Raw genomic sequence first — 25224 nt, 5'->3', positions numbered from 1 at the left:
AAGTAATTAATTTTCCTTAATGATAATATTGTGATAATATTATTGATATTAATGATAAGTTCTCTAGATATTTTATTATTATTCAAAAGAATTTTTTCTTAATGAAATTCTTTGTTTCCTATGTGTGTAGGACTTTACACAAGGAATAAAATCTAGGGGAAAATTTAAAAAAAGGAGAGAGACTAACAGAGCGGCAGTACATAGAAAGAGGAGTGGGTAATATTTGTTGTTGATTGTCGTGGCGTGTAGCAAAACTTAGAAGTGAAGATTTCGCGATATTAACTTACGCTGTTTTGCTCCAAAACTCGTGTTAAGTGTTACTCGAAGAGTTAATTGTGACTCCGAGTTTTTGGCAATACAATCAGTGCATATGTGATTTTGAAATTGGTTATTTGGGATGCGTTATATTTCCTTGACCTGTTAAGGTAAATCATTTTTTCGTAGTTTCACTAGTATTATTTTTGTAAACTATGTACAATTTTTTACTGAATATTTTGACCTGATGCACTGCACAAGTTTTATATTTGTGCATGTTTTATTTTTTCTTGTTTTAGTCTTAAAACTCTATTTGTGTGATTAACTAATTTATTATGCTGCATGTTATAGATAAGTATTACAACACCTGTATACAACACCTAAAATCTGATACACACAATCTAAATATTTTATGTACTTTTATGTTAAACAAATAAACTTTCAGATACCAAAGATGAAATGGATGACATAATAGATTGAATTAGAATCTGACAAAAAATAAATGCATTGTACTTAATTATATACATTATTTACTTTATTTATTTGTTTGAGACAATTAAAATTATAGTTTAATTTAAATTATAAAAAAAGAATTTATGCTTAAACTCGTACTAATCTTGTTTAATTTTATAAACTCTGAAGCTTGGCTCCCACCACACTTCCACGTACTTCATGCTAAGTCGTGATTGGTTGGATTTGACTGAACTTTCATAATAGTTTGAACATCATGTTTTAATAAATAAATGGATTCCAAATTCTTTTTACGTAAATTCATATGATAAAATCAGGGCAAGCTACTGAAAGTTACATCGACCTAGATATCGTGCTTTATAGTCATATCATATACATTGATTCTAATTAATAAAATTATTAGGAGGTGGTTGGAGTTTGCCTAAGGTCCAATTCAGTGCAAGTGCAATCAGCTCCAGCGTTGAGTTTACCATACCCTAAGACATAGTTTGGTACATATGATAGGATAAACATGTGATATATAATATAAGGATAAGTTAAGGATAAATAATATGTAAGATATCATATTTATTGTTTGGTATGATTTTAATAAGAGTGATTAAATTTATATATTAGATTGTAATGACAAAATTAACCTTATCATAATAAATTTTATAATCTCAAAGTTGTTGCTTGACTTCATATTTTTTATTTGTTCATGCGTCGATAGTGCTTGCATGATTTATTTATTTTTATCTAATTTTATATATTATATAATATGATAATTGAGCATTTGATTTTGTAAGTCAAGTCAAATATCAATTTTTAAGGTTAATCGGGTGATACTAATAATTTTATTGAGATTTATAATAACTATTTATATAATTATCATTTTATATAATATATAAAAATAAATAAAAATATTTATTTGATTTTAATTTCTACCTACTAGCATAGATTTATAAAAATCATTTATAAATTGAGGATAATTAAGTCATTTGTAGTATATTTTATCCTTAAATTATAACTATCACACCTAATAGAAGAGATATTTTATCATTCAAAAAATTATTTATCAAGGACACATGATATTATCATGAGCTTTTTAAAAATGTACCAAACATAAGATAAGGAGGATTATTTATCAATCACTCCCTTATCCCATGTACCAAACTATGCCTAAGGATATAGCCCCAAATGTGAGTGTGTGTTTTTTTTTATTTATATGGAATTCACATATTAGATGTGATATCCTAAAGACAGCACCTCATCAACCCAACTCTAGGGAATGCATGATATAAAACACTGAAGACATCAAATATTAAAAAATAACATTAGCATCTCAAAATATATCCCAACATTTAAGAAAATGTAAGTAGAGCAAAAAAAGCAGAATCACTCTTTGAAAAATGGAAATTATAACCCCCACTGATGCAAATCCAAGACCAAGGCTTCCATAGAATACTGTTACAATGGAGCATATAGACCATTTCCATGATAAACCGAATCATAAAAAGCTTTCAAAGCCCGTTCGAAGGCCGGAAAACTGAATAACCATTGATACCAACGGCGTGGTTGGGAAAATCCAGTACATGATGAGGATATCCATCAATTTCTCCATTGCTGATGGTTGAACAGGGCATTTCACCGGATATTTGCCACTGATTGCGTGTCAAACCATCAATATGTCCATTTAAATATGGTCTTGGACCAGTATGGAGCCGTATATCCTGGATTGGATCATACGGATTCCCAGCAGTCGAACCATATACATGCTGGAACCCATCATCAAGATAGCTCCGTGTCCTCTCAAGCCTACACAAGCCCGATGAGAGGAGCTGGCTGCTTGACATGCCATGGTGGTAACTGGGGAAGCTAAATTGCCGGTTTATACTGTGAGGCCCACGTTTGTAACTCTGATGGCCCATCCCAATTCCATGTTCATCATCAAGCAAGTCATTGATGATATCTATGTGCGGAAACTCATCCAGCGACACATGATTTTGCCGACCAGACGTTGAGGCTGGAAGCTCGAATAGATGGTCTTGGGATCTCCTGGGCGCGGGACCTGTATACAAATCATATTGTGGCATTTCATTAAGTAGCGGAGCATGATCCCCGGTTAAGTTCCCACTGTTATCCACTTGGGGGTTTTCCATCCATGGTGGTCTATTCTGTAATCTATCATGATGATTCACTGTTCCAAATGGAAATCTTGGTCTGATTGAATTTGAATCCATTATGTCAGAACTGTGAGATAAAAATAATGGTGCATTTGTCACTGAACTTGCTGAATGATTCTGCCAGTACGCAGATGAATTTCCAGTAACTTGGCTACCGATGATTGCATTTCGATAGAATTGAGGGATATAACTATGGGTTGGAGATGCAGTAGCCTCTGGACCAAGCCTACCAGTTGCATTAACCAAACGTGCCAATGTGGAAGTCGTTTGAACAACAGAAACCATTGAAACAGCAGGCCTAGGGGCAGGGACAATAGGAGCGCTCAAGGGCCTGGACATAACTGGCACTTGTGCCATTGAGGGCTTATCAGCTGCAACTCGCACATGCTGCATATGAGCTTTTTCAATTACAACAGAAACTTGATTTCGTGAAGGATTTTCAGCATGCTTTGGAGTTGCAAATTTCTGAGTATCACTCTGCGATGTGGTTGCCCTTTCATCAGAATTTGATATGCTACTTGTTCTGTCCACTTGTTTTTCACTCTCCGAAGATCGCTTCTTAGCCACAATAGGATTAGTCGTAACTCGCAACTTTGACTCCAACTTTGAAGTAGTAATAGAAGGAGTGCTTATGGAAGGGCTCCTGGGAGGTGACACGGCATATGCTGTCCGGTCACCATCAACTTCTACTCTACACGAGTTTTTGTCACCAAAATTGTTGTTTACTTCCTCCTATAAGAAACATAAAGGAACTAAGCAACGCGTCAAGGGTCCAGACTAGAATCCTAAGAAAACCATATAAGAACCTAGCATTCCTCAAAACATATATAATTCAGAATTCAACACAAAGTAATAAAACCACCTTCCCAACCTTTTGCCCAGTCAAGTGTACATGATCTGGCAATGATCGAACAGGAGCCTTATAATTAGATTCAAATGTCTTGGAATTTTGGGAAGCAACATCCAACTGTACTCCATCCGGAACCCTCTCAGATGGTTGACTAAGTTCTTCATCAACCCAATGAGCTGTATAGGGAGTAATCTTCCGTCGATGGTTCCTGGCACTGTGACGTTGAAGTAACTAGTAGCATTAATCAGAATATCAATTCAAAAATCCTTAGTTAAGAATAAAGGAAAATTGCTTACCCAATTGAATCCTTTTGGATTTTGTTATTGTGAGAATTGCCATAATGAGGCAGACTAGTTACAGTGGAAGGAATTGACTCGGTGGAACATGTTGATGAGCTATCATCCACCATAGATAGAATACTTCCTTCTATTCCATTCTGTGCACGTGAAAGCCTACCATGCTCGCTGCTACTTCCTTCTGAGGGAGGGTGCACCCCAGAAATATTGGCCTCCCAATTGACAGCACTAGCTTCTCTATCTGCTGAATCTAGTCGAAGTAATTCAGGAACATAATCAACTGAATCAGACACATCAGAAATATCTTCCGCTGCATCAAGTGTTTCAAGTGTCGTTGCTGGATCAGAATTTAAGATGTCCTTTTTTTCAGCAGTAGGATCATCTTCCTCAGCCTTCTCTAGGGCATTAGGTTCAGGCTTGTCGTCTTTTACCTTGTCCTTTCCTTTACGAGTGTTCCGTTTCTGTTTGCCCTGAAAATACAATTTCAGGAGACGTCTTATTTAAGTTAATGATAGATCTATTTCGAACCCCGTCCTCATTGTCCATTTATAGAACAAAAGCGGGGGAAAAAGAAGGATGAGATGGGTAAGACCCTTCAATCAATCCAAGTGCCAAAAGAGTACAAAATGAAAGACATTGGGGAATTAAGACACAATTTCAACATAAAAGTTTGCATTCAAAGGGCATTCTAAAACTGCCTGTAAAAGGAGTGGACTTGTTCTCGTTTAAGCATCCAAGTTCGACTATCACAAGGCAAAACTAGAATATCCAGCATCTGTAACCCAGAGTGGGAACACGTTGTTGACTTTTCAAGATATAAAGTGCTTTTGACAAACCTGCTTTTTTTTAGATTTTTTTTCCTTATCCAGTGCTCCACATTTCATTTTCTGCTCAATATCAGCAAGCCAAGCTGCTTCCTCTTCACGAATGAGCTCTTCTTGCCTCTTTAAAGAAACTGCCTCCTGGTATGCAACTTCAATTTTACTGTTTAAAAAATAATGAAAGTCAAGAATTTGGAGCAGCATAATAAAACCGACCAGCCAAAAATTTTGTGCAATATGTAGTGGGGAGAAAAACAACGATGCTTTTTATGCATCTGGAAAAGAAAGTGATTATAAGTAAAAATAAACTTTTGAACTTCAACCAGTTTGAACATTTTCTTATTCCTCATCTTCTCACCGGATGATTAGAATAAAAATTTTAAGGCAACACTTGACAAAATATCAATCACCCAGAAGAATTCGCAGATCCAAGTGACTTCTATTTACAAGTAAACTGGCGAATCAGGAAACATAATGAGTAACCACCAAACAGTGTTGACCAGAAAACAGGATTCAACACGAATGATATTCCGTAAAACATGTGTTATTATACTACCTGCATCACAATTGACAACTATGGAAGTCAAAAATAGTGTACACGAAAGACCAATGTTGATGTAGTACTATTAGCAGTTAACGACAGTTCAAGGAAAGCTACATCATTACCAATTTTGATGTAGTACTATTAGCAGTCAACGATAGTTCAAGGACAGCTACATCATTTGCAATACAAAACCAACCAGCAATTGGCAATTAGAAATGAAAATACCTAAAAATATGTGTCAACACAAATATCTCAATAGTCCGACGTCCCAATTCAGTCAATCGCCTCTCACCACGTTCAATAGAATCCTTGTTGAACTCCTCTCCAGCAGCCACATCCTAAAACAAGATTAGCAGAATTATTCCAAGTCAAACCCAAACTTATCTTCTTTGTTTTTTCGAATGAGTGACATCCAAACAAATTCAAAATATTGTGAAATTTGGTTTGAGGTTGTTATAAAATAATGAGGTCGATTTTCCAGTCAAACCAAGATCTAGCTTCCGATAATGTCGTACTATATCGCAAATCGCAATGTTGAAGATATTCTCAGGAAAGTGCTTGGAGTACTGATTCAGAGTCCTTTCAGTATATTATCGAGGTCCAACTCGCTCTTAAAAACTGAGTAATGACATTCTTTTTTAAAGCAGTAACGACGAATTCTGGATAAAGATTATAAGTAGTATATGATAGTACTCACCTTTGTACGATTTTGAGGACCTTTCTCATCCTTTGAAGGCAAAGGTTCCATGGCAGCCCTCTCCAGAATTGGCAAAACATCGTCCACCAATGCAAGCATTTCTTTCTCAATGCAAATAAAAGGAACTGGTGAATCTTCCATTTCCAAATATTTTCCCTTGATTTTCTTCCCCTTGGTCTGGCCTTTTAGAGCCTTCAGACCACTGTATAACGAATCCATGACCAGGGTGGATGTGACTTCTTTTTCTATGAAAAAATGCTTCACGATTACTTTTAGTATTGTGTCTGTTTTTTCTTGAGACATGCAGCACCTGGAACTTTGGTCCATACCCAACCAGAAAGCACAGAAGCTGAAAATTTATCACAGATTGCATACAATAAATTTTGCCGTTATATAATCGATTTGAGGACTACTAACTTTCAAAATTTAAAGCTTGAAGAAATCTATTCTGAATAATAAGGGCCAAGAAAAAAGAAGTGCAACATAAATCAACACAAAAAAGATGTGACTGAATTCTTTAAGTTGTGTTTAACCATGGAGGAATATAATTGTTCAATACATTAAGTTCTATAAGCTCTTCAAATTTGCTCTCCAATACACGAGGACAGCCCATTTGAAAACCTCTCCACTGTTAATTTTAAAAAATAACCACTGCACCACACAGACAACACGTTTGAAAAACTTTTTCATTTCAAAATAATAATAATAATAAATTCCAACCGCACTCTAGAAGTGAAAAAGCTTGATTTGCATGCTCCAAGTACTGAATTGAAACACATTTAATTTGCCATGTTTGGTCATGTTGATACTCTATTAGTGCTGATTTTTTTCCTTGCCTCAGGTTTAGCTATTACGTCACTGGTCACACATGAAACACGTGCTCTGACTGCTATTTTTAATTAAGCATTCAAAATATTTTCATCAGTTTCCAATAAAGAAGTAAGAGGTGGAAAAGAAATTCAAAAGGCTGTAAACTGTTGCCCTGAGGTGGAAAGAAATTAAATTTGAAAAAAAAAGGTATAAAGTACCTAGACCATCTAGCTTTATCCTCTATTAGATTCACAAGCTTTCCCCGACATTCTTCCACAAAACGCCTGCAAATTGTTTCTACGTTTGTCAAATATACACGAACAAGTTCCCTCCTATACTGACAGTCAAGGCAACGGAATGGACGGTCTGCTCTCTCCCTGCAAACCAACAGTTAAGGTTCAAAATTGGTAAAAATAGATTAAATAACTAAAGAAAATCAATGACACAGTCAGAAAGAACCCAAATAAGTATTAAACAATAAATTTCAAGAAATCAGATATAAGTAATTTATATGTGCCTTCAGTTGTTAATGGGGTTTTGTGCATTTTATTATCATAATTCATATTACGATTTAAGATTAACAGATTTTATACATCATATACTAAAAGTTTTGAGTGGATACTATGATTGCAAATAACAAAAAGTCTGCAATATATGTGACACTTGCAAGTTACATCAATGCGGTAGCTCTGTCAGCTATGAACATAATCCCTCTTTTTAGAAAGAAATGAATTTGCTTTGTCAGCTATCAACATAATCTCCCTTTTTAAAAAGAAATGAATTTATTAATATTAATATAATAACTTTAAAACGTACAGGTGAAGGATAAGATATCCTTCCAATTAATCTTACAAAAAACAAAACAAAATAGCAATCCAAATTCGATGCCTAAACAATGAACCACAGTTATTAAAAAATTACCTTATGACTTGAACTTGAGCTTTAATTACCAAAGTGTCAGCATCAATAAACCCATCCATGACCTTTGATAGCTCCATGAACTTCTTCCATCCCCAGTCGTGCTCCTTCTTCCTGAAACGATGCAATGTATCTACAAGTGTTTCAAGGACATTTTACAGTTGGTCACGTTGGGATTGAAACGCCAACTTTAAAAAAGAGAAATGATTATACAACTACCAGAATATTTGGATTTTTTAGGATCTTTATTCACCACAGCAATAGTGAATTGTGCAAAATGGCTCCACCCTGTTGATATGGAGACATTGCATTATTCAAACTCTTAATTGCATATTGATTAGGGAGAAATATAGCATCATCAACCAACCTGGAAGAAGCTTGTCATGATTGGCAACACAAAGAAACAATGAGAGGTGATTGCAGACATCACAGCCTTGAGGGTAAATCAAGATGTACCTTTCAAAAAAGTTGGAAGGATATATTGTTAGGATTAGATTTTCAAATTAAAAATTTCACTGAATGCTATATTTACATACATATAATATACCACTTTCATAAATACACACAAGAAAACCACAGCATTCAATGAAATATATGAAGAACATAAGAACATATTTTTATGGCATATATACTAGAGGTAAGATTGAAATAAACAACCAACCATTAATGAGGAACATAATTAAATTTAATATAAAGCAGACTTATTCATTACACAACAAGCATTACAGATAGTAAAAAACCAAACCAGGTCTCATGTATGTCGAGCCAACTGTGGCGAGGATTTTCTTTCATTCAACAGTTTGAAATCATATCTAGAGGGATTTAAAGAGTTTTAAGAAAGAGTTCTAAAAACAAACATAGGCATCCACAAATAAATAGGTATATTATGACCTTAACAAATTACAAGCATTCTCTTCAACCAATTCTACGTAGGCATTCCACAAATATATAGAACCCTCGTAACAAGCAACTTACATTCGTCCTATCACCAATCTAAAAAATATTATGTAGCATAAAAGGTTCAAGAGAATATAATTTGAATACCGTAAGCTAGTATGATACAAACAATATAGTCTGTAATAATGAACAGAATTTATGAACTTTGGATATAAATTAGTCATAAAAGGCGAGAGGCGCCACCAAGCGAAACCCACGCCTGGGTGCAGGTGAGTAAACCAGGAGTGGACAAATTAATGGAGTTAATTACAAGATACTAAACATAAGATCTCAATAATCTAGATCAGAAAAATATAATAACGAAGAAATAAACCAGTGATAAAAGATTCCCTTAATTACTGCATACTAAAAATATAGTTTTCCATGAAATGGCAGTAGGTTAATATATTTTCCAAAAACATTAATAATAGCATTTTTCCATATAACAGTAGTAGATAAATATATTTTTGCGCTCGCTCGATAATAGTGTTTTGTCATATAACAGTAGTAAATAAAGATATATATTTTAAAAATCAATAGTGCGCCTTGCTTCGATAAAGCTCGCGACTCAGGCTCCGGGACCCCTTTGCGCCTTATTGTGCCTTGTGCCTTTAACAACTATAGATATATAATAATGACTTGTCAGCTTTGTGCCTAGCCAGGCGGAAGCATGTGATGGATATCATACCATTTGTATCCCCCAATCTCAAATGCATTGCTCCGAATTTCTCTTTTGTTCACTTGCGAAAACTTATCAATTTTCCAAGTGTGTTTTCCATATAACCCAGAAGGTTTTGGTCCTGAAAATATCAAGAGTAAAATATGAATAACCGTGAAGTTAGAGTGGTTCTATATTGGCAGACATTAGACAAGCCAAGTATAAACACTGAGCTATTAGTGAGAAGGTAAATTTATACATACAGAATAGAAATAAAGAACCAAATCTCATGCATTTTATAAGACACAATTTTTATAGACATAATCAAGTACAGATCTAAATAGAAAGAGAAAGCATATTATAGATGCACAGCATCGTGTCTTTTATTCAACTGGGAGCACGTCAACTTGCAAATTAACAGCCATGAGAGAGATATACAAGTAACTTAAACAGAATAAGTGCCATACCTCCATCATCGTCGTCGTCGCTATCCCAGTAAGGTGGTGAAATAGATGGAGTTCCAATTTCAATATTCTCTGAAGACCTCCATTCTACCAATGCTTCCCCTGATCGACATAGCTGCTGTCCATTTGTTGCCTCTTCCAATGACCTTATCACTCCAAATTCATCAGCTGCAACCCCAGCCATTTCCGACTCCTCAACTCTCACCACACTTATCCTGAACCAGCCTGATCCAACACAAAGCAAACTTTGTATAAAATGCCACACAAATTTAGTAACATAATTACCTTTTAACCATGCAAAAAGATATCAAACAGTTAATTAGATGGCCAAAAAAGACTCTGCTCTGAACAAGATTTATGTATCAAAATCCGAACATCTTGTAATGTTTGCATTAATACAACATCTTGTAATGTTTCGGATTAATACATAAAAGCTAGTATCTTTTACGGTAAAACAGCTTAAAAATCACTTCAATCAGACATAAAACAAAATTTAACGAGTTCACAAATTGGAAAAGAAAATGCAAGCCGATTGACGAAATAAACACCAACACCACCAAGTCCTGTAACTCAAAAATTCACGAGGAAAGAAAGAAAATTTCTATAAACCAATTACAAAATTGATCAAAACAATTGGAAGATAAAAATTCAACTCAAACGCCATTAATCAGAACAAATAGCAACCAAATAAGTCATAAACTTGACATGATCGATAAATTTCATAAACTGTTCGATTTTCAAACTGTCAAACAAATCAAATTACAAACCAAATCAGAATATAAATCATGAGAAATCCAAGAAAACCCAAAACCATACACCTAAACCTAACTCAAAAATCCAATATAAAAAAATCAAAAGAGAACCAATAAACCCATTATATTTTATGCAATAAAAAAGAAAAAATATCTCTACAGATCGAGAGACATAACTAAACGGACCTGAAGAAAAAAAAGAATGAAGCTTTATTCGCGAAATTGACAAATTAGAAATACATACTCGCGTTAGAGATTTGAGGAGTTGAAAAGGGAGAGTAGAATGAAAATAACAGAGGCGGAGGCCATAAATAATATGTGCAATACTTCTAGTGTGTGTGTTACCGGACATAACTACAAGGCAAAAATTTGTGTGAGACGATCTCAGGGGTTGTATTTGTGAGAAGGATCTTTTATTTGAGTCATCTATGAAAAATATTACTTTTTATGCTAAGAGTATTACTTTTTATTGTGAATATGAGTAGGGTTGACTCGTCTCACGGATTATGATCCGTGATACGGTCTCACATGAGATTTACTCTAATTACAAATATTGGAAAACATATTATGAAATTTAGATAATATTTAAAATCATGATAATGTTTGAAATTATTTGAATAATATTTTAATCGTAAATCAATCTATTCTATTCAATGTATGAGATTTATCGATTTTTAATGACTTTTATATGTTTTAAAAGTCTAGATATATTCAATTTAGACTAGTACATACTCTATAGAAGTCTAGTGATATTCAAAATAGACTTTCCTAGAGTTTTAAGAAGTCGAATAATATTCAACACTGACTTTAAAAACTCTATAAAAGTCTAGAAGTATTCAAATTTCAATAAAATTTTATAACTTCAATCCAAAGATTAGATGAATTTTTAAACCTTCTAACTCATACACAAACTATTTATTTCTTTCTCTTTCGCTTCACATCACTTCTCTTCTTATCTTTTTTCCTCTCATCTATTTCTATCACTCTCTCAAATTTTCGAAGTGTATCTCTATATATATTTTCATTTTTCCTTTTCAAAATTTTCATTTTTTTACTGATTTTTCATTTAATAATTTTTTATTTTAATACTATAAGAAATTTTGAATTCTAAAATTGATTTTGTTATTTTTAATTTATGACTTATACAAATTAATGTAATTGTTAGGTCCAAATTGTGTCAACCCAAATAATTTGAAGGCCCATGAAATTAAAGTCCATCAAGTCAAAATATTTGAGCGGTTGAGGGCTTGGTCCACCAATGATCGAGGAAGTTGAGGAAGATGAGCCACGATCCATGTCCAGTGATCATGGAAGATTGCAAAACTGCTCTGGACAACTAAACAAAAAGAAGACAGAAACATCAGAATGGACCCCCGACAAAAATCAACAGCATAATTTCTGCAGAATTCCATCAATTCTATGTTCATTTATTTCGATTTCCAATAGTCAGTATTTGAATTTTGCTGTATTCCTCCGACTTTCTTGTAAAAGTGTCGATCAAATTCATGGCAGCATAATGAATGTTGATGTTGTTTATGAATTTCACCTTTAATTTCAGTATATTCTTCATTTTATGTTCTTATTTTTGGAGACATTTCGAGGGAATTAGAACGAACGGTCGAATCGAGAAACACAACGCTTGGTAAACGAAGTCAGATTAATTCACATTTTGGCACGAACACGTGTCTGGCACGCCTCGCAAATTTTCGTGACAAACAAGTTGGCACGCCCGGTGGGACCAATGCCTCCAAAGCGTACTGAGAAGAGTGAAGGAATTCCCCCATCACATGGGAAAAGTCATCGCTCACAAGAAGATTTTCAGGAAACTGATGCAGATGGAAGGATTGTTGAAAGGCTTGTACACCAGTTCGAGGAAGAGACTATGAAAGAAGGAATTGTTGTTTCTGGTGGTGATGGGTCTCCACTGAACTTTATGTTGGCCATGGAGAAAAATATCTGCAGTGATCTTAGAGAAATGACCCAAACTTTCTCTACTATTATGATGGAATTTGTGACAGAAATGAAGGAATGGAGGAAGTCTGCAAAAGGAGAGGCTGTTACACCAGAAAATGTTGAACTTCTAGAAACTGACGTTAATTTGCTAAAAGATCAAGGCCAAGGATCAGGAGTTTCCCAAGCAGGTGAAAGTCGCCGCTTGAGGGAGGCACTGATTCTTAAATCTGCCAAGGAAGGAAGATATACTCCTCCGCACAAAAGGGACGATGAGTTGTGGTTGAAATTCTAGAATTGCAATAACAGTAAACAAATGGCTGCTAATATGTTCTCTGTGACATCTTCTAACTCACATCCAGGGATGTATGGTGATGGGAGAATGCGTGGATTTCCAGCGCCGGGTTCAGGGAATAACACTCGGGGGGCAATCTATCCTCCTTACCAGTTACGACAAACTCCAGTGGTGGATTTTGAGATGGTACGTGATGTTATTCAAGAGTTGTATGGCCCAGGAGTGAGGCCAATCAACCGACCAGAATTCCATAAACCGTATCCTAATGTTGTGGATCGTGACAACCCTTATCCAAGAGGATTCCGCATTCCAGACTTCACGTTATACTCCGGGGAAGACGGTCAGTCCAGCGTGGAACATGTGGCCAGGTTTACAATTCAGTGTGGGGAATTGGAAATTTTGGAGAACTTTTCTAATTACAAGTTACGTTTGTTCCCCAATTCCTTGACCAGCACTGCTTTTCACATGGTATGCAACGCTGCCTCGGAACTCTATTATGACTTGGCATGATATGGAACGTCAGTTCCATACACAATTCTTCAGAACAATGCCGGAGATCAGTATAGCGAAATTGTCAAGGGTGGTCCAAAAACCGGGGGAATCTGCTAATGATTTTATTTGCGAATTCAAGAAGGTGAGAAGCAGATGCCGAGTTTTCCTCCCTGAATCAGAATACGTGAAGATGGCACAACGAGGGCTTGATTTTGAGCTTAGAAAGAAATTCCAAGGAATGGAATTCTGCGATTTTTATGAACTTGCTGCCAAAGTATCAGAGTATGAGGAATTGTTACGAGAGGAGAGTCATAAAAGAAAGTCTACAGTGGGCTCTTATTTCCAGGAATTGGAGGAAATTGCATTGGCAGAAGTAGCAAAATTCGGATAACGTATTGTCCCTTTCTTGAAACGCAAAAGTGAAGAACTTTCCAAGAAAAATATTCCTCCAGTGCAAACACTGATGCATTGAAGACGGAAGAAATTTTTGATCACTTGGTGAAGGAGAAGTTTATAACATTCCCCTCAGACCACAAGCTGCCCACTAGGGAGGAATTGAAAGGAAAAGATTACTGTAAGTACCACAATTCCTTCAACCATGATACTAATGCTTGTTGGGCTTTCAAGAATGTCTTGCAGGAAAGAATCAACAAGGGGATCCTGAAATTCCCCGAGAAAAAAAGAAGCAATGATAGTGGATGAAGATCCTTTTCCCCCGATAGCCAATGTGAACATGAGCAGTACTGATTTGCGCTCCTTGATCAATGAGAGGAGAAGGAGTGGAAACAGGGACATGTCCATTAGGCCAGGAATTACTATAAAGAAGTGTTGGGTGCCTCGAAAAATGATGTTTGAGGTTAGGGAGAAGAAAACAGAAACTTTTCATGGGAAAGATCGCTATTACAGTGGGGAGGATCTGCATCATACTGGAAGGAATATGAGGTATGACAGGGAATCCATGGCCAAAAGGCCGGAGAACCAGTACCTCAGAAGGAGCCCATATTCTTGGTCGATGAATAACGAGAGAAGAAGTGGCCAGCAGTCATTTCATAAGATAATACAGAGGCCATCTCTTCTGAGCACCGATAAAAAAACATGAGAGGAATTCCCGCTTTGTTGTTCCTCCCAGAGCAATCCCTGATGGTGTATGGAGGCGAGTAGAACATCCAAAATTCCCAAAGCCTCTTTCTAGAACCTAAAAACGACGTTTGTTGAGAGAAAAAGCTGCTGAACGTAGGTCTGGGGTAGATGAGTCATTTAAAGAGAAGAAAACATTTGGGAGGAAGGCTACTGAAGATAATGAGGAGGAAGATGATGACTTGTTATCAGAGGAAGACAGTGAACCAGTCAAGAGGGCTACTTTCAAGGTGGGGCAGATTCTCGTTTCATTTGAGTGTGCCACTGGCTCGTTAATGCTGCCAAAGGAATTTAAGTGCAAAAGGGTGTTTGAGTCTGATGTATCCACTAGAAACAAAAGTATTATGAAATCCATTCAGGCTGACATTTTGAATGTTTGCGTTGGTGTTCTTGTGGATGAAGAGAAAAGAGTGTTGATGAAGCGACCTACCAGTGAGATGACTAAACATATCAAACCACTCCATATTATAGCACATGTTAATGGAAAGCTGTTGTCTAGGGTACTGATAGATAATGGGTCAGCTGTGAATATTCTAATCTACAGTATCCTTCAGAAGTTGGGGAAGAATGTGGAAGACTTGATTCCTACAGAAGTATTTATGGCAGCTTGTAACGGAGAATCCACCAAAACCTTGAGAGTTTTACCAGCAAATGTCACTGTAGGGTCTTGATCCTCTCTGTCAACCTTCTTCGTTGTCAATTCCAGTGTTAGCTTCCATACTTTGTTAGGGAAGGATTGGATTCACACCAATCATTGTGTGTCATCCTCCATGCACCAGTTATTGTTAATGTATAAGGAAGTTGAGGTTGAAGTGGTACAGGCTGATTCACAGTCGTATCAATATAATTCCAATGTCGTGGAAGCTAGATATTATGATGGAGCTTTTGGTCTAATTATGTTTCGTAACTACAGGGTGTATGGGCAATCGGGAGCAGTATACATGGACTTTCAAAAAGTTAATGAAGCAGTTGAGAAGGTACTCCAACCTACTGCCATGGTCTCTCCTAGACCCATGGTCCGACCTATTATCGAGGAGGTCGATGACTAAGTTCACTAAAGAAGAGATGGAGTCGCTGCAACTTCCAAGTGGAAAGACAAAATGCAGCAGCTGGTGAATGAAGAGTTGTGGGATATCGATGGAGCTAAAGTAATATTTGAGGAGGAATGTGGAGGTAGTGAGGAAGAAAATTTACATATGGAGGATTTAATCTTAGCTCTGGCTCAGATGGAAGATCGACAGCCGAATACAGGTGGTTCATAAAGATGGAAAAGATGGGAAGTATTGTACAAAGTAGGCTGGATGGCCACTTTGGTTAATTTTGTCATATTGGCTTATAAGAAGTTTATGTAAATATCTGAGGAATAGGCTTTTAAGCCATTCCTTGCTGAAGTTGTTTGTAAATAATGATGGAGCATCTGTGAATAAATAAAAATAAGTGCTCATGGAATCCGCTGTAGTTGATAAATTTTGGGGAGGAATATTTGTTGTGTTAGTTGGTCAAATTGATGAAAAAATGAATTTCGTTCAGTGCATGTCTTGGAACCTTGGGGAGCATTATTTGAAAAATGTTGTTCAACTGTTGGTCGGTAACAAACAGAGTTGACCCGCAATGTTGGCGTCAATGTTGAAGAAAACAGGCTTTTGGCCTTTTTTTTTTAGTTTTTAGAAAAGATTTGGCAGAGTTTCCTTTAGAAATGTGATATGCCAAAATTGTAAACACCTGCAAATATATCCCAAGCAACATACACAAGAACAACAATGCATTTTACCAACAAAGTTTGGCTTTCAAGCCACTTTCTCAACTCTATACATCGGAAAAGACACTTGCCAAATTACGGCAAACAAGTGTAAAAACGTACACCTACTGTCCCTAGCCTACATATTTTATTTCCTTTCAATGTGTATTACACTTCATACATATATGCTCAGTCAGTTGCAGAGATATTCATCCAATCTTGAAAATTTATTTTGGATTGGTCGGCGGCACTCCCAAGAGGTAATATTTTCCATCTCCATTGGTATTTAAGATACTGCTTGCATTGGCTTTTGGGATAAATCTTCAATTCCTCCAACTATGTTCCTGTGAAATAAATGGGATCTCATCTGGAGCATCACAATTCCTTGTACTGGTGCATTCCTTTTAAGCACGTGGAAGATTACAGAAGTTATACCAGCTATAGGCCAAGCTCTGAATATGCACACCAAGGGAGCCACCCTGTTGAGATGCAAGCAGTGGATGTTGCAAGGTGTGACTCATAAAAAACTTATTCAAACATATGCACAAACACCTTGAGTGCAGCATGAAATGTGGCAAATTCTACCGTGTTTTTGTGATAGAGGATTGGGAAAAATGGTGAAATCTACCTATCTTGAGGAGGTGTGGCTTGATGTAAAGAAATTTGATGATGACAATTTTCAGAAACTTGGATGGCATTACGGTTTCTTCGGGAATATCGGTGGGTGCTGATGGAGATTTGGATGAATGGAATGAGGAAAAAAGATAAGGAAGGGTTAGGGAAGCACACTCGGATCTAATCTGTTGGAGGAAGAACATGCATTCTAGCTGCCAATTCTTCTTCAGATCCATAGAACCAATCCTTTCAAAATCATGTGACTTTACGCTCAGCTTTGAATAGTGAGAAGACCAAACAAAGTAGTCAAATGGCCCACTGTACCAAATTGGTCAAATTAACTAAATAGCCAAAATGGGCCAAATTGACCATTGGCCCAAATTGGCTAGGGGGGCATTTGTTAGGCCCAAATTGTGTCAACCCAAATAATTTGAAGGCCCATGAAATTAAAGTCCATCAAGTCAAAATATTTGAGCGGTTGAGGGTTTGGTCCACCAATGATCGAGGAAGTTGAGGAAGATGAGCCACGATCCATGTCCAGTGATCATGGAAGATTGCAAAACTGCTCTGGACAACTAAACAAAAAGAAGACAGAAACATCAGAATGGACCCCCGACAAAAATCAACAAAAAATCTACAGTATAATTTCTGCAGAATTCCATCAATTCTATGTTCATTTATTTCGATTTCCAATAGTCAGTATTTGAATTTTGATGTATTCCTCCGACTTTCTTGTAAAAGTGTCGATCAAATTCATGGCAACATAATGAATGTTGATGTTGTTTATGAATTACACCTTTAATTTCAGTATATTCTTCATTTTATGTTCTTATTTTTGGAGACATTTCGAGGGAATTAGAACGAACGGTCGAATCGAGAAACACAACGCTTGGTAAACGAAGTCAGATTAATTCACATTTTGGCACGAACACGTGTCTGGCACGCCTCGAAAATTTTCGTGACAAACAGTAATATTAAATAAGAATATCCAAAAAAATATCGCTTAATTCTTAATAATTGAATAGGCTCGCAACAACCATGTTTTTTAAAATTTTTTTTAGCATTTTGAATTAATATATAAGCTATGATATTTTTTTATACAAAATTATATCCACACAATACTAAATAATTTTATTTTTACATGTATATTATCAATTCAAAAACAAGGTTACAGATTAATTATTGATGTATTTTAAAAGTGTACAAACGTGCATACAAACCCACATATATACACATGTAAGGATTAAATGATTTACCTTTTAAATAAGGAAATTTATTTATTAATATAAATATTGAAAAATTATTTCAAACTAAATATGTTATGTATGTTAAATTATTGGTTCAAAGAAATTAATAAAAAATAATATGTTATAATTAAGTACAAAATTTATAAAATAATATAATAAAAAAAATTCATAAAAGTCTGTAAAAATCTTGCAAAAAGTCTATATGAATCCATATAAATCTGTTTATAAATTTGTAAGATTCTGTCGAAGTCAATAAAAATCTATCAAATCCATGAAAGTCTATCATTTGAAAAAATCATTAAAAGTTATCAAAACTCTGAATTGAATACACTCCACTAAATTATCAAAACACAATAGATAAAAAAAATTGACAATAAATCAAATTTATTTACTTATTTATATATCACTTTTCAATTCGCTTAATTATAACATAACGACAATTCTCTCAAATTAACAAAGATATCTTTCATCCAAATATCATTCACAATAGAAAAAAATAAAAATAACAAATAATGAATTTTACTAAAATCAAAACCACGATGTACTTAAATGGTATACACATATCGATTGTCACATAAAATTCTCTTAATTAAATAAATTATCATAATGATGTTAAGATAAAACCACTAAACTTGTTAAAGTAGGTCTCATGTGAGACCGTCTCACGGATCATAATCTGTGAGACGGGTCAATCCTACCCATATTCACAATAAAAAGTAATACTTTTAGCATAAAAATTAATACTTTTGCATGGGTGACCCAAATAAGAGATCTGTTTCACAGATACGACCCGTAAGACCGTCTCACACAAGTTTTTGCCAACTTGTTATTAAGTCAAATATCAATTGTGGTTTTGCTAACTTTTAACCAGTTTCAGATTTTTTTTAAATTTCTTTGTATATTTTAGAATATATATTATAGATAGTTAATTTTATATCAGAATGAATCATCTGTAAATTAATATTAATGATTAATAATTTTATGCGAAATAAAATGTTAAAATAATAACATTCAAATAAATATGTGTAGTAAAACACATATATAAATAAAATAATATGTAATACTTAGTTAAAAAATATCACATATAAAAAATTTAATTTCTGACAAATACTAATAAATCATCACTATAAGTCATATTTATCATAAAAATTATCTTGGTTAAATAAATTATAAAGATTATCTATAAATTTAATTTAAAAGTAGAAAGTAATTTCTATTTTTTTATTAATTTATCTTTCTATTAATAAAGTTGAAATAAATCAAATTAATAAAATTATATTACAAATAAAATATTAGAAAAATTTGCAAAGGAACATATAGAACTAACATGCTCTCAATGTCCATTTTTATTAGAAAAATACAATGAGAAAAATAGTATTTACTGATAATTGTAAAAAGGTGTAAGCTTGATATATAAATATATATATACATATATATATATATATATATATATATATATATATATATATTGAGACATTAATTAAATATCACAATTTAGTATATTAAAAATAAAATTGAATATCATATTAAGGTATTTTGTAATATTTTTTTGTCAATTCAACTAAAATAATGAATAAAGTTACTCTCATTTTTAATCTCTATCTTTAAACATAGACAAATATATTGAGACATTAATTAAATATCACAATTTAGTATATTAAAAATAAAATTGAATATCATATTAAGGTATTTTGTAATATTTTTTTGTCAATTCAACTAAAATAATGAAATAAAGTTACTCTCATTTTTAATCTCTATCTTTAAACATAGACTAATATAAGAGGAGAGTTCAAAATGACTATCAAAATAAATCTATGATGACTAATATAATCTCATAATTTTGTGAAAAATTGATAAGTATATTATATAGATTAACCGAAACATAAAAAAAAAAGATGAAGAAAAAGAAATGAAAATAAAACATGAACTATCGATAAATTAAAATAATTAAATCAAAGAAACCAACGTAGAGTCAAATAATTAAGTAAAAAACTAATAGAAAGGGGAAAATAAATAATCACTATATAAAATGAAAGCCTAAAAAATCAAATGTATTAAACAAATTAATGTAATAAAACTAAAATAAAATATAGATTAATATATAGTTTGGATGAGGAAGCTTAAAATAATCATCAAAATAAATTTTTGGAGACGGAGAAGCAATCTTACTAATTAATTTATTGAACTCTAGAAAAATATCTTGTAGAACTGCTAAGGGGAAAAGTAAGAATAAATTCAATGTATAAAATGAATATTAATGCTCATACATTAATAATTAGTCATTAGTTATTTAAGATAATTAAAAAAATTACAAATTAACACGAGAACATACTACTTACTAAGCTAAATAAAGAAGAACAAACATGGATATTCATAATTAGAACGGTATATTTATTTGTAAGTAGATTTATGTTGATCTATCTCAATATTAAATATGTGATTTTTTATTAATTTAGAATTAGAATTAGAGAATATTTTATTAAACTTTAAATAGTTATAGGTTCATATAATATTAACACAAAAATTTCCGTGATATAATCTCACAAATTAATTTTATAATATGAATATTTTATTTAAGTCACTCATGAAAAAAATATTACTTTTTATGTCAAAGTATTATTTTTTATTGTAAATATGAGCATGGTTGGCTCATCTCACAAATAAAGATCTGTGAGACCGTATTACAAGAGACCTATTCAAATATTCAAGTTATAGGTTCTTATATATTATAAGTAGGGATGTAAACGAACAAAGTCGAACCGAAATAAGCAATATTAGGTTTGATCTGGACTCGTTTAAGATAGAGCTCGAGCTCGAATCGAGTTTTTATCATAAGGTTGGAGCTCAGGTCGTTTTGAAATTACTAAGATCATGAATAGCTCGAGCTGGCTTGTTAATAACCTGTTTATCATGTTTAACGAGTTTTGCTTGAGCTCAGATCTTTAAGTAAGCTCATTTTCAAACTCGTTAAGCGGGCTCGTTTTTGAGCTGTTCAAACATACAATTGAGCTCGAGTTTGAATTCGATTCAAGCTCGTTAAAGATAGAATCGAGCTCGAGCACATTAGAAAGAATGTATATTTATAAACTAATTTTAAACTAAGACATAAAATAGTAAATTCATTCGTAAATAATTAACACTTAAAAAAACATAAATGATATTTTTCTTTTTGTTGGTTTTTGCAGTTATATCTGAATAATGAACATTCTCGATCTAATTCTTATTTTCATAATTTTGTTCGTGAAAAATTTAAAAATATTAAATAAATTGTTTCAGTTTGTTTTTAGTACTTTAGTTTTTTTGATTAGATAATTTTAATTTTATTTACCAAAATAATCATTTATCGTATATAAATCTAATTATTTTTTGTATATTTTAAATTAAATTGCTATTTCATTCATAAATAATGATATAAGTACGATCTTAGTAATTAAGCTTTAATAAATTAACAAGTATCATTTAGATAATTTCATTTAACTAAAAGTCTAAAATATCTTTCATCATGTAAAAACATTTAAGTTTTGGTAATAAGCTCTATTCGAAAAAAATTAACTCATAATTATTAAATTCAACACTGTGAAATAATTCAGTATTCAATAACTGATAAACTGTTATATAATCAGAGTACACCGAATATAATGTACAAGTAATTACTGGACATCCACTATCTATTGAATCTTGACAACGGTCATTTATAAGCATTGAAAATATCCTCGTACTTATTGAAGCATAAAAGCATAAAATCAGAAGAAATAACATTCAAAAAATGTTTAGCATTCTAGTTATAGAGGAGTTTTTTGACTGATTTGACAACCAATGTCATGGATTTAATGTCTCTTTCTTCTTTCGGAGGAGGTCAAATTATATTTGATATATTGAACAAATATATTAATGATCTTGATACGACCAATTTATAGCCGTTCAGAGCTGACCGTTTGAAAATCAGCTATATAAAGTCAAATCATATTTTCACAAGATATAACACTCAATGCGAACATTTCATATTATTCAGAAGCATTACTGGAAATAAATCAGAAGCACACTCGTATAATCTGTATCAGATCTTCTAAGAGATCATAATGTGTCATATTCTACTCTCGTAATCTCATTACTATATTATCATTTTGAGTAGATCTTTTTACCATACATAAACTTTTTTTGCTGATCAGACATTAGTACGTAATTTGTTAATAAGTTAATAGTAAGAGTTTTAGTTGGCAGTGTTAGATCCTAATGAAGTGAATGTTTACAGAAGATGTAAATATCAACGTTCTTTTGTGAATACCTTCTGGAAACAGAAGAATTAGAAACATAGAAGGCTTTTATCATTCGAACTTCCAGAAACAATCACTATATCTTTTCATTACATCTATTATTGTTAATAGATTTCAGTAGACTCGTTCGGAATTACTCATCAATTGCCTACTGTCATTTGAAGGTTGAGATCAGATTTATGGTGTTAATATTAGTAGAGGCCATCCGAAGATAAGAAAGTTCAATTTTGTAGAGTTCTTTATTCACCCCCTCTGAAGCATCATCAATGATCCTAACAACTGGCAACAGAAAAGGTTTTCTCGACCTTTGAACTCATATATCCATAAGTGATGATATCTTTCAGTAAAATCCAAAGAAGAGTTTGATTATTGGAAAATCAAAATACAAGCTAATATGGTAGCCCAAGATGATAACTTGTGGTACGTCATTTCTGATGGACCAATCAAAATCATAATGATAAACTATGTAGTAAGCATTATGCACGATACACTACAAATTCTAGAAAAACCGCTATTAGAATGAACTACTGATGATAAAAAGAAGGTAAATCTGTATAGTGTGGCAAAAGATATATTATATAAATACTCTTGACAAAAGCACATTCAGCGGGATCAAGATGTGTGCTACTGCAAAATAAAAATGGACAAGATGATTCAACTCTGTGAGGGAAATGATCAGACAAATGAGAACAATATCACATAGCCATGCATAAATTCAAAAACATCAAGATGATGTCCGGAAAATTTCTGAATGACTTTTATGAGAGATTCAGTAGAATTATAATCGATTTGGCTGCTCTTAGAAGAAGTACACCAATAGAGAAGTTGTATTGAAAGTTATGATATCCCTTCTAGGGATGGCAATCTTCCCCATGGGTCTGGAGCCCCGTGGGGAAAACCCGAAACGAGGATGAGAATCCCCGATTTTTTTGGTTCGGGTTCGGGAAACTTTTTTAAATCCCTGATGTAGTTCGGGACGGGTATGAAATTACTATCCTCATCCTCATCCCCAAACCCACCCCGAAATAATATCAATAATAAAATAATAGTATTATTAATATAATAATATTATTAATATTGTTGATAATATTAATATTAATATTATCACTAATAATAATAGATAATAGTAAGTTTTGGTTTGAGAAAATTTTTCCGAATCTATTATCGTCTTATTATATTAATATTTTTGAAACAGGGATGAGAAGTAGATCCCCGAAGTTTCGGGTTTGGGGATTCTCCGTACCCGAAAAAACGGGGATCAGGGTGTGGATGAAATTCGGGGACGGGGATGGGGATGACAAACCTGCGTCCCATTGCCATCCCTAATCCCTTCCAAGGGAATGAGACATGAAAACAATTTCTATGAGATAAAAGGATCTAAAAAATGGAATTGCATGACTTGTTTGTTGATCTAAAAGCATATGAGTTTAAATTGGAAATCATGACGGGGAAGAATCTATCGCAAACCATCCAACCAAGACCTTTGCAGTGACCATTGATGACCCAATACAGGAGAAGACTGTTGAGAAAATTAGCAATGATGTTATGTAACTGTTTGTGAGGAAATTATCAAAATAAATGATTATCAAAATCCAACAGGAACTTCAAGAAGTAGTCACAATCTGGTGACATGACTTGTTTCGATTGTAGGAAGACTAATCACTTCATTATTGATTGTTTTAAGTCCAAAAAAGACAATTACAAGAAGAAAGGACATAAGCGTAATGACAAGAAGCCCCAAAAATATCATTGGCAATGGTTACTGAAGAAAGCAATAGTAAGTGGGCAGAATCTAGTTTTGAATCCTCTGATTCAGGAAGCAAGTCTAGTGAAAGAAATTTTGAACAAATTCAGTGTCTGACTGCTGATGTTAATTTAGACATAACTACTGATGAGGTATTTGAGTTTGAATCAGATGAATTTACATGGGCTAATTTAGTTGAGCATTGCATGACATGGTTGAGGAGTACTTGAAGCTTTCTCAATCATTCGAGGAAGTCAAAGTTGAAAACTAGAGTTTAATTGATCAATCAATAAGTCCACTTGTTCACAAAAGGACAATTCAAATGATCTTGAATTCAAGGTAATTAAGCTAAAGACTGAGAATGAAGGAGCAAATGCTAATTACTAGGGATTGCTGATTGAGAACAAAAGTTATCTTTACTGGTAAATGCATATATAAGTCTTCTGTTTATTAGAGAAGGTGCAAGAACTACATAAGCAATCTGTAGACAGAACTAGTCTCAGATTCAGTAGTCATGTCATCGATTCAGACTCTTATGACCATATGACATGTATTTCCTTGCTATTGTCATCATATTCTCCTTGCCTTGGCAATCTGAAAGTTAAATTGTACGTGGATGTAAAATTGTTCATTGTTCCTAGTAAAAGTTTAGTTTGCATTTAAGATTCATTCGCCCTTCACTATGTTTTACATTTCCCAAATCTGACTTGCAATTTGTTATAAGTTTGCAAACTAACCACTGATCAAAATGCACAACTAAATTCTCTCAGTCTTGTAAACTGATGGGGTGTGGGGCGTGGGGTTTGAAGGGTTACGGGAGGGTTTTTGTATATTATATAGTTTAATTAATACATTAATCAAGCCTTGGCCCATTAAGAAGGTTAATTAGGCTCATTAGTGCTTAATTAAAATATAAAAATTCTTTTGAGTAGAAAAGTTTGTGAATTTATTAGCCGGGTTGCCAACACGCTCGTATTTTTTTGTTAAAAAGCCAACACTGATAAAATTTACGTCCCGACATATAAAAGCACCTCAAAACTCCTTATTTTCAAAAATATGAAAAAGCATCAATCATTTTCTAAATAATTAAAAAAAATT

General features: G+C 33.5%; 1 protein-coding gene across 4 annotated transcripts; it reads right to left on the bottom strand.

Moving 5' to 3' along the window:
- Window positions 1-2015: 2015 nt before the first annotated feature.
- On the bottom strand, window positions 2016-10943 carry LOC140832981 (TNF receptor-associated factor homolog 1a-like). 4 transcript variants are annotated; one of them, XM_073197322.1, is made up of 13 exons: window positions 10879-10943; window positions 9886-10107; window positions 9449-9560; window positions 8192-8280; window positions 8044-8112; window positions 7828-7957; window positions 7125-7283; window positions 6097-6445; window positions 5625-5737; window positions 4871-5018; window positions 4035-4504; window positions 3751-3952; window positions 2016-3620 (listed from the first exon to the last, which is right to left on the bottom strand). In XM_073197322.1, the coding sequence occupies exons 2-13, from the start codon at window positions 10064-10066 to the stop codon at window positions 2226-2228; spliced, it is 3417 nt and encodes a 1138-aa protein (XP_073053423.1). In that variant the 5' UTR covers window positions 10067-10107; window positions 10879-10943; the 3' UTR covers window positions 2016-2225. The 4 variants fall into 4 exon arrangements, with proteins under 4 accessions (XP_073053423.1, XP_073053426.1, XP_073053425.1 ...); XM_073197325.1 differs by having other exon boundaries at window positions 3760-3952; XM_073197324.1 differs by having other exon boundaries at window positions 10821-10886.
- Window positions 10944-25224: the final 14281 nt, after the last annotated feature.

This window comes from Primulina eburnea, chromosome 5, assembly GCF_022965805.1.
Source record: "Primulina eburnea isolate SZY01 chromosome 5, ASM2296580v1, whole genome shotgun sequence".
NCBI classification, from domain to species: domain Eukaryota; kingdom Viridiplantae; phylum Streptophyta; class Magnoliopsida; order Lamiales; family Gesneriaceae; genus Primulina; species Primulina eburnea.
This window is presented reverse-complemented; position numbering and strand designations above follow the sequence as displayed.

Bases quoted from the DNA above. Each gene is read 5' to 3' on its own strand.
- LOC140832981 (XM_073197322.1), bottom strand. From the start codon at position 10,066: ATGGCTGGGGTTGCAGCTGATGAATTTGGAGTGATAAGGTCATTGGAA. The intron at 7,958-8,043 runs GTAGTTGTATAA...AAACACTTGTAG, and splicing joins TAAAAAATCCAAATATTCTG to ATACATTGCATCGTTTCAGG. The intron at 6,446-7,124 runs GTACTTTATACC...ATAAATTTTCAG, and splicing joins GATAAAGCTAGATGGTCTAG to CTTCTGTGCTTTCTGGTTGG.